At 43.9% G+C, this 12,638-nt stretch overlaps 1 protein-coding gene across 1 annotated transcript in view; it reads left to right on the top strand.

Moving 5' to 3' along the window:
- The window catches only part of RAB4B (RAB4B, member RAS oncogene family), a 612,075-nt gene that overhangs the window by 519,899 nt on the left and 79,538 nt on the right, over positions 1 to 12,638 (top strand). The window contains exon 6 of the mRNA XM_069644452.1: positions 3,635 to 3,730. Coding sequence (XP_069500553.1) covers positions 3,635 to 3,730 — 96 coding nt within the window. The remainder of the gene's footprint in view (positions 1 to 3,634; positions 3,731 to 12,638) is intronic.

Raw genomic sequence — 12,638 nt, 5'->3', positions numbered from 1 at the left:
ATCCATCTTTTCGCATCTTTTATACAAATTTGCGCTTCCTCACCTTTTAATTCACGGCGAGGAGAAAACCGTTTCTATAAGTACATAATACCTAAACTACCACCATCTGCTTCCTCATTCTGTAACCCTTCCAACTCCTTCCTATACTCAAAAATCCTCTCAACATGCTCAAATACCTTCTCCGCAGTATCTCTGGACAACGCTAAGGCATTCAAATCCCGTAACCCCTGTGGGAAATCTACATTGTTTAATCTATTCCACATTATACTCAAATGAGTCCCTAATCCTTCAATAAAAACATTTTTCTCAGGAATACCTTTTAAATTTTCGAGTGTGGAAAAAACATCAGCCTGTTCACCCTTCTCCATACCATGTTTAGCCCAAGCAATCAATTCATTCTTTTTGTCTGGGGACACAGTATTACGAGTCACAACCCTTGGTCACGCTCCCTCGACTACTACAAGCGATGCAGAATCAATTGGAAGAGGAAGAGTAGGCACAGTCTGAATATCAACATGTGGAGGCAAGGGGGCAGGCAAAGGAGCGACGCTGGAAGAACAACAGGGAGGACCGGAGGAACTATAGGAGGGGGAACAACAACGGGAAGGGGCAAAGCGCCGGGAGGTGGCGCGGAGGCATTTGGGCCTTCGTTCATGCAAAAGTTTATTAATCAATTCATCTGACGTATGAAAATCTTTTGACGGGTAGATTTTCTGAATGCCTAATTGAAACGCCCTGTCGGTGTTCCTAACTGACTCCAATTGTTTATTTTGATCATATAACCGTGCCTCTTTCGACACTTGTCATATGTCTACGCATATGTTTCTCTCTACTCTTTTGTTGCTGCAAAGCATCTGTTTTCCAACTGTGCAATGTGTCAAAATGCTGCAGGTCTAGCCTTTTTCTTTACTAATACAGACTCTAAATATTCTATACTAGGGATTTCAAAACTACCATTGGTTGGCCACCGAAGATTAGAATTATGTCTGGTCTATCTGTGCCAAATGTAATTAAATGCTATACTACCAATGCCTTTCTTACAGTACATAGTACATGCCGGCGACCCCTCCTGTGGTGCGGCACGGCTATCTTCCAAAGATTGTCTGTCGCTGCGGAATAATGCCCTAAAGCAGGCAGACAATTTCCCAGGCATATCAAAGTTTTGGTGTGACCTGGTTAAGTAATTGTGCTCGCGATTACAATGCTCCAAATTCAAATTGTCAGGGTTAGATTAAGAATCGGGACACGATTCACCTGACCAAAGGACTGGGAGGCCCGATCGGGTTACTAAGGACAATGCTAAGGACCCACGTGTCTGGTGATTTTCGGCAAATTTACCCACCTCGATTCATGGACCCTCGTCAAGACGTCGTCTCGGGCTACAGCTCACCGTTCAGGGATCGGATCGTGCAGTTTTGTCAAGGAATTTGCTTCTCGTCTAGAGTGGCCGTTTCTGTTGGCACCGTCCGATCCCGGTCCGATAGCTGAGCCAACCTTCAACGAGACAAAGTCGATCTTGAGGGTCCCTATTCGGGCGCCATCTGTGGAATCAGAAAAATACAATATTAAGGCTGTTACACCATGCAAAGGAAAATACACCAACAGAGGCTTGTAAAGATTCCCAGAATCTTTATTACAAAACTGAACAGTATTGAACAAAGTACACAAATAGCTATTTGGCTGTCAATACATCACAGAGACCACCAGCAGGGTTCAATGTGAGCAGTGAGCAGAATCTGCTAGCTGGACATCAGCATATTTATACAGTTTGTTGTAATGATGTCCAGCTTCTTACAAGTTAATTATACACTGTGCTAGGCTTACTCCAGGTTCGTTTTCCTAATTTACATATCTCGTGCATGCGATATACTTTTAAATACATTTACTAACAAACATGATTATTCTCTAATTTAACGTTACACTCTTTACACATTGCTTTAATACAGATCGAACAAATGTTTCGCATGTCGTATTTGGATAGCATTATTGTTCTTGTATACTTGTAGGTTAACATTGCTAATTCAAGTAATCCCCTGATCCCGAGGTCAACGAAGGACAAGGTCTACATGACCCTAACATGTAGCCTGAAGGCAGGTTAGACATTAACCCTCCTACAGAGGTTGAAGAGGTTAAGGCAAGAACAAGAGCACACGAGACAGCCATTTTAGACTACAGGGTGACCCTGTACAATAAACTAAAATGGCGGTTCTAACCTAAAATGGAGGCTTGATTCACTTGAGGTCACGACCTTGTAATACGATTTTCCTCGCAAAGCGACTGGGCATAGGCCAACATATACTATGAGGACGAAACAATATTATATCTGTTCTAACAATGGGAGATGCATACAGAAGTTTATAAGAGGCTTGCATGCCATGAACATTTGGTGAGACTTATGTATCTACTGAGTCAGTAGTTGATATGGTGAACTTGCACCTCTTTCCTCAGAATAGATCCACTTTACCTGGTTATTGCTTTCCACATGTCTGCAGTTCATGGTGTACCTCAAGATTGTTGACCAAATAAAAGCTGTTTGTTACATTATCTTTTTTCTCCTGTTTTTCTGTCTATAGGTCGCTATAATGAACTTGTTAGACAGTGACGAGGAATTTATTAGTATCAGGGCATTTTTCACTTTTGGAGGGCAAACGGACAACATTTAACAAAAATGTATTAAATGGAGCCAGGATTGGCTTTGAAATGTTGTTCACACGAGGTCAAAGATATTCATTGTGTCTATGTGTTTATTTGAAGTACTGGATCTTTTTAGGTTATTGTAGTGTAGCTCAATCATACAACATATTTTGTTTTCTTTTAATTAATGTAATGTGACATGTCTGCATTAAACTAATTTGTAGAAATGTATGGTTATTTCTGTGAATCAGTAAATATTTAATCAAGTATATTAAAGAGTCCACTGTTCATTTTGAATTATTTTTCCAGTTTTAGAGTATATTTTCCTCCAATTTGCTGACACTTTAAATGTCCAAGGAATGTGTGAGTAGTACCCTGAAATGGATTTAGTAGATCTAGATTATATTTTTACTTTGAGAGCTATGTTTACCTATAAAAGCTTTGTTATTCAGCAAGAGTCTGTGCTAAAGGTTGCCATCGTTGTACTATATTGTCTACTAGTTCATGTGCACCATCGCACACAATTTTACATTTATGCACACAAACCTTTAGATTTTCTTACAGCAAATATCAAGCCATGAGTATTTTACGGACTGTTGCAAAAAGCCACTGGGATTGTAAACAGAAGTGATATGGTTAAATGTATTGTGCACATTTATAACATTTCATACCCAAGTGTGGGTCTGTACAGAATTGTATTGAAAGAAACGTGGGGTGAAATTATATTTCCACAACCAGCTACACAATTATTGTATGTGTGCACACCATACCAACAGTAGTGGTAATGCTTGAGCTACGCTATTCTGTTTTAATGCAGGACCTAGTAGTAGCTGGTTACGGGTTTCTGGACTTCAATGATTTGCTAACTGTGCTGCCCTCCTCACTCCATGGCATGTTTGCTTTTTCCTCTTTTCTCTTGGCTCACAGCTGTGAACAGATATACTGGAAGCAGCACAGGTATATTTGTTTCCATTCTCTAATTTCGCTTATTGCCTTGCAGAGCTGATGTTTTTGGAGACAAGCGCCTTGAGTGGTGAAAACGTAGAAGAAGCTTTTTTAAAATGCGCAAGGACTATATTAAATAAAATTGAATCTGGTATGTATGACAAGTCATTAGCCACTGAAAGTGAGCTCTATGGCTACTTAATTTTTTTTGTCTACTCTCTTTAATAGAATTTGACTGACATCCCACATCCTGTTTTTTCTGAGATGTACTCTCTCTCCTCTCTATCAATGCTTGCGAAGGCTGCTGCTGTGTCGTTAATGCATGAGGTGTACGCTGTCGTTCTCCTTGGGTGCCTATCACAAGACCGTCCCCCCGTTCTATGTCAGAATGACCTTAACAAAAGGCAAAACGTGCAATTCGCAGTTTCAGCCTTTTGTAAATGGCCATCTCCTGGTCTTTCTGTTGTGCGTCAACCTCTGCTTCCCGGGCTTCCTCCCTCCGACTGTCTGGATACCGTGACCCCAGAAGCTTGACGCACTGCACGCCACGCTTTTGCCTGACCTTTTCTGCCTCAGGCTTCCGGGGCCGCTGCATCTAGACCTAACTGGCATAACTTGACTGTCATGGTTGTAGCTCAATAGAAGCCATACTTTCATTCATCTGATGTGTCAGTTGGGCACCAATGTCCATCTGCTCCATCCCAGTGCCAAATCCAACAGTGAACTTTGATGGCTTAGAGAAGTCTACATGTGCTTAACTTGTTCAGTTACCCTGACTGGCCACATGCGTGTTTGCATCAGTCTGTTTTGGTACCTTGTTCCATAAGAGTACTGCTGAAGATTATATGTCCCACATCCGTTGGTAGATGATTGATATCGTAATGTCCACATTTACATGCACAGATTAACCGTCCTTCCATAGTGCAAAACATTAAAGTTCATAGGATGGGGGCACATTGGTTATGTCTCCCAACGCATGGATTGCTTTGCTGGTGTCAGAGCTAGTGTAATAGCTCCTTTGTAATGATTTCCACAGTAACTGGTTTGGTTAGATTTTGCCAGAAGTGCCTCAAATTTGATTGATAACGCTCCTAAATGCTTTAAAACAACATTGCATTCTGTAAATCTAGTTTTGTATAGGCCACAAAAGTGCTTGCAAGTATATAGACGGGATAGTTTCCTTTATTTGGCTGCTCTTAGTCTGCCTATCAATCCGATATGGTTCCATGTGATAATGTCGCACTGACCCCTAAATTTCTTTCCCCAAATATTGTAGAATATTTGGGGAAAGTATTTGATTGTCTGGATGGTGCATTTTTAGGTAAATGTCACCACCTGACGGCCATTTTAACAGCAGCATTATCACTGGATATCCACTCAATGAGGTTCAGACAACATGTGCCTGTATCGAAAGATGGTATTTGAGAATATTGTACGCCTAAATCTATGCTCTATTTGACAAATATATTTTGACATGATTTTACTATTCACTGGAATATTGCTGCTGAGTCGCTTCCTCAGGCTTTCTGAAACCTTGTTCAGTTTGTCTTGTTCAAGGTGTTCACTTAGCAGCTCAATGCCTTGCCAATGTTTGAATTGAGTTTTAAGGCTATATTTTATTTCTTACCCCCACCCCTCACCATTTGCCTAGATTGGTCTGATCATGTTACATTTTTCTGTTCCTGGATATATTCTCTGACAAACACTTCTGCCTACCCTTGGGGACAAACAGTGGGAGACGTTTATATAAACTCAGATCAAGCTTTTCTGTAGCTCACGTTTCTAAGCATTTTATTTTCTGTTTTATAGTGTTTGGTCATCTATATTGATACAAAGTTGCCGTGTGACTAATTTTGGATTTTTTATTCAAGCTTTGTTTCACAAGCTTCCTTCACTGCACGCACATTAGCAGTTCAGTGGGCTTTTGGCTGTGTTGTCGCAGCTAGAAGGCACTGCTCCTCCCAACAGCCTGGGTGTGTGAGATACTGTATGTTCTGTGTCATCAGTCTGTACCAGACTGGAGTAACTGACTTGCATCGGCATGAGTCCACTCTGTTAGATAGCTCATGTTTTCTTTCTTTGTTTTACATCTTTCGTTCCACTACCTTGATATAAAGTGTCATGTGTGACTACAGATGTAAACATTGTGAAGTTTTATTCAAGCTTTTATTTAGAGTGCTTTCTTAGCGGTTTTAGATCTCCTGTACATAGATGGTACTAAACCTCGTAACAGCCTCAGGTTGTCAATGGCTGTTCTGCATTCAGTCTTTGCCTGACGAGCTTCTTATTGACGCAAAACCGTTTAGCCTGTTAGTACCTTGGTGGACTGATGGGCACAGACTGCTGCCTGTTTAGTCCACCCTACCTATCGGAAGTATGCTTGGTGCTTTCATTGCTTATTCTAGTCTGTGTATGACAAGTTTTGCAGTTACATAAATAACTAGTACACATCTTATGGAAACTAAAATAGCCCAAAGTTCCCCACTGTGACGAATCCAGGGAATTCATCCCTTCTCCCCAAGGGGTGGCCACCCTCTTTTGGAGTAGGAATGTGAGCCCACTAGGCTGAACACCCCGTAGGGGACAGGGCAAATGGTGCCCCACTGTTGCTGACCCTCTTCCCCCCCCCCCACCACCCTTGAGGTCATGGAATGCATAGATAGGATTCATATTCAGTTTTCTGTATCTGACAAGTACCATTTTATTTGTTGGTTATGTCAATCAAAGCAGGAATTGCATACAAGCTCCTTTTGACATAGCCAAAATGGTTTCTGAATCCTTAAAGATCAGGAAGGTGTCTGACTTGCAAAAACAGGAGGTTGATTAATCTCGTTACAGCTGGGAGTTTAAAGGACTTGTTAGAGCAACAAAGACAGGGAAGGAATTCCTACGGCCAGAACAGCATGAAGAGACGTCCCCCTGGAAGGTGGAATCCAAAGACCATCCCACTCGGACGGTGCGCATAGTAGCTTCTTGGCACGTGTGATACTGCCTTTTCTAAAGTGGCCACATCGCGTAAGGGGCGATTCGACAGCTAATGTAGAGAACAGACCACGCCAATGGTGGTAAACAGCACCTGCAACCAAAGATCCTGAAAACCTGTCAATCACTGACTGAACAAAACTAAGCCAATGAGAAGATGCAGATGGGGGCAGGGGGTGGACCTGAGCCATGGCTCCACATCCAGACCGGCAAACTCCTCCCCAGATGAACACACCCACAGCAACCAATGTACGTGGTTGTTCCAGGTAACTGGGCAGAGAGAAACAGCCCCGCCCCAAGCTGGGATGAGGGAGATAGAGCCCTACACTAGGTTGAGGGGGAAAAAGCCACAAGCTGGGGAAAAAGAGAAAAAGTCCCAAACGATGTTGAGATAGCCCCAAGCAGGAGTAAGAGAGAAAGAGTCCCAATTATGGGTTGGAAACCCAGAGTACCCAAGAGAATATGTGAGAGCCTACCACAGAGGATAAGACATATTATACCTTGAGTGAGATTGAGTTGCACCATTTTGGCGGGGGTTGGAAATTAGCCAAGAGTTTATAGGATCGAGCAGAAGTCTGCTTCCGGGCGGGTTCTGGGAGAATTTATGCCTTTTTGTTATTTAGGGACATACTTGAAGTAGACTAGGGTTGAAACAGGACTGATTTTCATTGTGAAAACATCCTGACAAGCTCCTTTTTTATTGTTCTTGTAGACTAAGGCAAAGTCCTCATTAGACATATGGAAACATGGGCTTTTTTCCCCTTGCTAATAAAAAGCTTTGATCTCTTGTCCGCCTCCTGAATTTGACTTCCCACAGCAGGTTTATCAACTATCTACATATGGTACTTCAAGATCTCTGCAACTCAATTTGTATTGCCTAAACAACTCACTACTAATGAGAGCTCACTGACTGCAAAGCATATCACGGATAATATCCTTTTGATAAATCCAATTAAAGAGCTGGGTGTGTTAGTTCTTACAGAATCTACAACTGCCTTTGCTAATGCCCATCATACAACAGTCTCTGTTGTTACCACCATTTAGTCTGTAGAAAACAGATTTGTTTGAACAAGATAATTATTGAGACCGCATCCAAGGAAAAGTCCATAACTTCGCTGGTACCCTCCTGATTACTAGTCCTATATCGTTATTTCAAAGACTTTCAGATCCCATTGACTCTTGGCAGTATTACTCCTCTTCAGCCACTATAAAACCTGTGATTTCAGTTTGTACAAATCAACTTACACTTTAGACGGCATGATACATTGCAATTTTATTTCTGAACCCATTTCTTCAGGAGATGAGTCTTCTATTCAAATAAGTACACAAAACATTAAAATGGCAATTTTATTATTGTGCTTCCTATTCCGGAACACACTATGGAAATATTGGATTTCATTTAGCATAATCTGAATCTCTTAGCAATAACCATATTTCTCAGATGCAGCAGTTGCAGTGTCCATTCCCTTATGCCTCATTATCACTTCAAATAGACTATAGGGAAAAGGGGAGGAGAGTAACTCTTATTTTAAGGAATACATAAAAAGCTAATGCCATGCCATTTTCAGGGATTCCTAAAGTGTGTGGTCATTTTATTTTACCTATATGGTTATTTATCATTTATTGACGCCGAAGTACAATCCGCTTTTCTGGAATGCTATTCTTAGCACTATTGCACAGTAGATAAAGATTTCCTCGCTTGTTTTCAATGAATTTTAATTTAGATTGTAACAATCCTAAATATTCTTATGCTAAACAATTAAGAAATACTCTTTTGTATTTGGGTTTCTCGAATTTGGTCAGTACATGCACCCACAATAAAGGACAAACTTTGGCCTGAATATTCATGCATAATATAGATTGGATATCTAATTCGGCCATGTGTAGTGGCGTGATCGAGCTATATGTAACTTCTCACCTATTGTCAAAATTTGAGTCCTCTAGCAGAGAAGGCCCTATTCCATACATGGATAAATGAACTCCCTTCCAAGTATTTGAACCCTTCTTGAATAAATTAAGACCATTTTGAGCTAAGTGCTCCTGTGGGACACTTCAGTGAATGCATATAATGAATGTACTGTATGTTCATTATATGCATTCATATCTCTCTAGCTCCAGCTTTGGCAGACCATTGCAACCTCTCCTTCGCCACTGGAGTTTTTCCCACTTCTCTCAAGCATTATCTTGTACACCTTCTTCTCAAAAAACCTTCTGCCTACCCTTCCATTCCGGTATCGCCCGATATCTTTTACTCCTTGCCTGGGCAAACTCCTGGAGAATTTGGCTGTCTCTCAGCTCACGATCCACACTGAATCTGTTGGTTGTCTCCATGACCATCAGTCTGGCTTTAGAGCATCCAGTGGCACGGAAAATGCTCCTCTGGATACCTGTCTAGACCTGCTCTCAAATCTTGACTCTAACTCTCCCTCTGTCCTCATTCTCCTTGACCTCTCCTCTGCTTTCAATTCAGCAAATCACAAGATCCTAATCTCCTGTCCCTGTGATACCCTAGGCATCACAGATCAGGCCCTGGCATTGCTAGCCTCCTTTCTCTCTGACCCTCCTTCCCACGTGGAATTTGGGCCCTTTCTCTCCGCTTTCGCTCTCTACTTGTGGTGTTCCCCAGGGTTCCAATCTAACCCCTGATTTTTCAATGTCTACATGGCCCCGTTTGCCCACAAGATCTCTGCCTTCACCTCAAAATTTCAGTGTTATGCGGATGGCACACAGCTCTCTTTCAGGCTACCCTCTGCATCCTCCTGCTTCTCGCTCATTCCAGACTGTCAGCAATTCAGTCCTGGTGTGCTGATAACAATCTCTGCCTTAATGCCAGTAAGACAGAGATAATCCACATTGGGACCCCTGCTCCCGCTTTCCCACTTTCACTCTGGCCGGCCTCTCTTGGTTCTGTGCCCTTACCCAGCAGTGAGGCAAAAAATCTGGGGGTGTTCTTCGACTCTACTCTTTCCTTCTCTTCTCACATCTCGTACACCTCCAAAAAGTCCCTCCATCAACTGCACCTCCTCAAAGTAAGTCTACCTTTTCTCACCTTCCCCCAGAGGCTCACTGTCTCCAGAGCCCTGGTTCTTCTCCAGACTGGACTACTGCTACAGTCTTTCTCAATCTTCCTACTGCTAATCTCTGACCTCTTCACTTTCCCCAGAACAGAGAACCTCCTCTCTTTGGAGCTGACATCTCTCCACTGGATCCCAGTGGCTGCAATGATCAAGTCCCTCTGCAAAATCCACAAGACTTTCTGGGGCCGGTACTACCTACAACGCACTCTTCCTAAATTCTCTTATTCTCGAGCGCTCTGCTCGGTCTCCTCCAATTCTCTGCGGGTGAGCCATTTTTCCAAACCCGAGATTTGGGGGTAGATCTCCATCTTCTGCAGGTGCCTGCCTCTGGGACAGCCTCACTGCCTCTGTCTTGAACCAGACCTCCTTGAGATCTGAAAACTCCCCAAGACCTTCCTCTTCTCACTCTTTCACTCTCGCCTGCCCCCCTCCTTCTTTATCTTCCCAACCTGCTTAGTTTGTTGACTGGTTGCCTGGTGTACCTCCATAACCTCACAGGTCCTAGGCTCCCCCCCCCCTCCAGTCGTGCACTTGCCTCCAGGCCTCTGCACTTTTCTTGGCACCACTGCACTCGTAATGCGCTCCTCGAGAGGGTTAATCACCTTACACTTAACTCAGGCCCTTGCTGAACTGGGCGTGCCCCCTCCCTCGCACTTCCTTTCTGAGCACTTGCATGACCGTGAACGCACTAGGCCTTCCAAGTTTCTGTCCTGTCCTCCCTCTGTCTCCCCTACCTTGTTTGGTTGTACCTGAACTACTCGAACATAGGCATATTAGTTACAACGAATCGCCAATCAATCTGAAATGTCACCAGGCGGTAGCTTAATGTTCAATATGTCCTTTTCCCTCCCCCCCCCCCACTGTCCTCTCCTCACTCCTTGTAATGCACCTGCACTATCTGGCTAGTCGTTGGGCATCCTCCTTCCCTCATTCCCTCCTGTCATGCACTTGCACTATTTGAAATGCCTCTTGCCCAGTATGCTAGTTTTTTGTTACGATCATTCGGAATCACCAAGGCCCCTTGCTCCCTTCCCGCCTTGAAGCGCTTTGAAGCACTTCATTTATGTATAAGCGCTTTACAAATAAACAATTATAATATGTGCTAGTCAAACAATTGAGGATGCTGACCTTTTCAAAATGAAACTATTGAAGTATTGAAGTAAAAACCCACAGCGATGTCTGGTATATTAAGAGCTTGAAAGTCATGAAAAAGATTGTATAGAAACTTGGGTGTACCTGGAGTAAAAACCCATACCAGGGGGAATTGCTTTAATCTAAAAAGGTTGCACTCTAAATATCAATTGGCTGTACTTGATGCCAAAAGAAACATTTTTGCCAGTAAAATTGACTCTTCTGCAAACTCTTCGAAAGCCCTTTTTTATATTTCTAAATAAATACATTTCGAAGGGATTGTGTCCTCCGACGTATTCCTTATCTTAGATAGAAATCCTTCAGCTTTGCTGGCCTCGGAAAATTTTTTCGCCAGAGGGCGCTGCGCGTCGATGATCGCCGAGTCGATGACCCTCGACGGCCTCCGTGCCGACGTCGACGTCATCCTGCCTATAAAGGCCGCGCGCAGCGTCCGTTGCTCAGTTCCGTTTTTCCGCGCTTCGTTGTGCCTCGGAACACCGTTGCTCAGTTCTCGTCAAGATAACGTATATAATAACTACTATTTACCTCGATATCGATGGCATCCTCCTCCGACCCGACGACCCCTCGGTCCGGTTTCAAAAAGTGCCGAGACTGCGGGAAGAAAATGTCGTTGACGGACCCTCACAGGGTCTGTTTGTGGTGTCTGGGAATCACGCACCAGAGTTCGGAGTGTGAGGAATGCCTTTCCATGACGGCGAAAGCCTTGAAGGAGCGTAGGGGGAAGCTCGAGAGAGGTAGGTCAACTTTAACTTCCTCGAAAGCTTCTTCGGTAGAGTCGAGACGTTCGTCTCCTCACCATAAAAAACACTCTCGATCTAGATCACGAAGTGGCTCCCACCACTCGTCGACATCGAGACACTCGAAGAAGAGACGTAGGAGATCCCCTTCGTCATCTTCGTCGAGTTCTCCTGAGAGAGTTCATTGCCCCACAAAACGCAGCTCGCAAGCTGAGTGGGAGGAATTCAGGAAAAAGATGCTAAGCGTCTTCGAGAAAGCGGCCTCGTCCCCCTCGAAGACAGCTGAGGGTGATACCCCGGGTAAAAAACCCAAAAAATCTAAACGCCGCGAGTCGCAGTACCCGGCGGAAAAGTCAACCCGAAAGCGCCTCGAGCCATCGGGAGATAAAGCATCATCGACGCCATCGTCGAAAACTCCTTCGAAACAGAGGTCGGCGCCATCGACGCCGTTGTCGAAGGATTCATCGGCGCATCAGTCGATCGAGTCGACGCCGACGTCGACGCCGATATCGACGCCGGTGAAGGAAAGAACCACGGCTACTCCACAGCCAACGGTTAGACAAAAGACCTCCGACTCGACGCCGAGAACGTCGACGTCGTTCTCGAGCAAGACTCCGATCCTTTCGAGTTCTTCGAGGCCTAGTACACATTTCTCGACGCTTTTCACGGCGCCTTCGAGTACTTTCACGTCGGTGTCGACGACATCGACGTTTTCAAGGCCTGTGATGATGGCTCCTTCTGCATTGGAAATGGGGTTTATACCATTCCAAAAACCAATGTATCCCCCTTTAACCTCGATTTTTGAGGAAAGGGAGGATTCAGACCAAGATATTGATTTACAGAGGACCACATCACCAGAGCCAGAGACTTTCGCCTCTGAGGAAGGAAGATTAAAAAATCTTCAGGATGCACTTCAGGAAGCTAGTGGCTTGGACACTTCTCCTGAAGCAGAATTTATCAAACCAGACCCAGGAGAACATGCGGAGACTCCATATAGAGCTCTGATGTCTAGAATCATAGAATTTATGGGTTGGTCTGCACCTTCTCCTGCCTTTCAGCAGGATGACCTCACTGACATACTGGACAAGGGCCCACAGGAGGATCCTGTGGT

This window comes from Ambystoma mexicanum, chromosome 2p (genome assembly GCF_040938575.1).
Source record: "Ambystoma mexicanum isolate Mex_15411 chromosome 2p, UKY_AmexF1_1, whole genome shotgun sequence".
NCBI classification, from domain to species: Eukaryota; Metazoa; Chordata; class Amphibia; order Caudata; family Ambystomatidae; genus Ambystoma; species Ambystoma mexicanum.
Note: the sequence above shows the minus strand (reverse complement) of the source record. Positions and strands in the feature narration are given on the sequence as shown.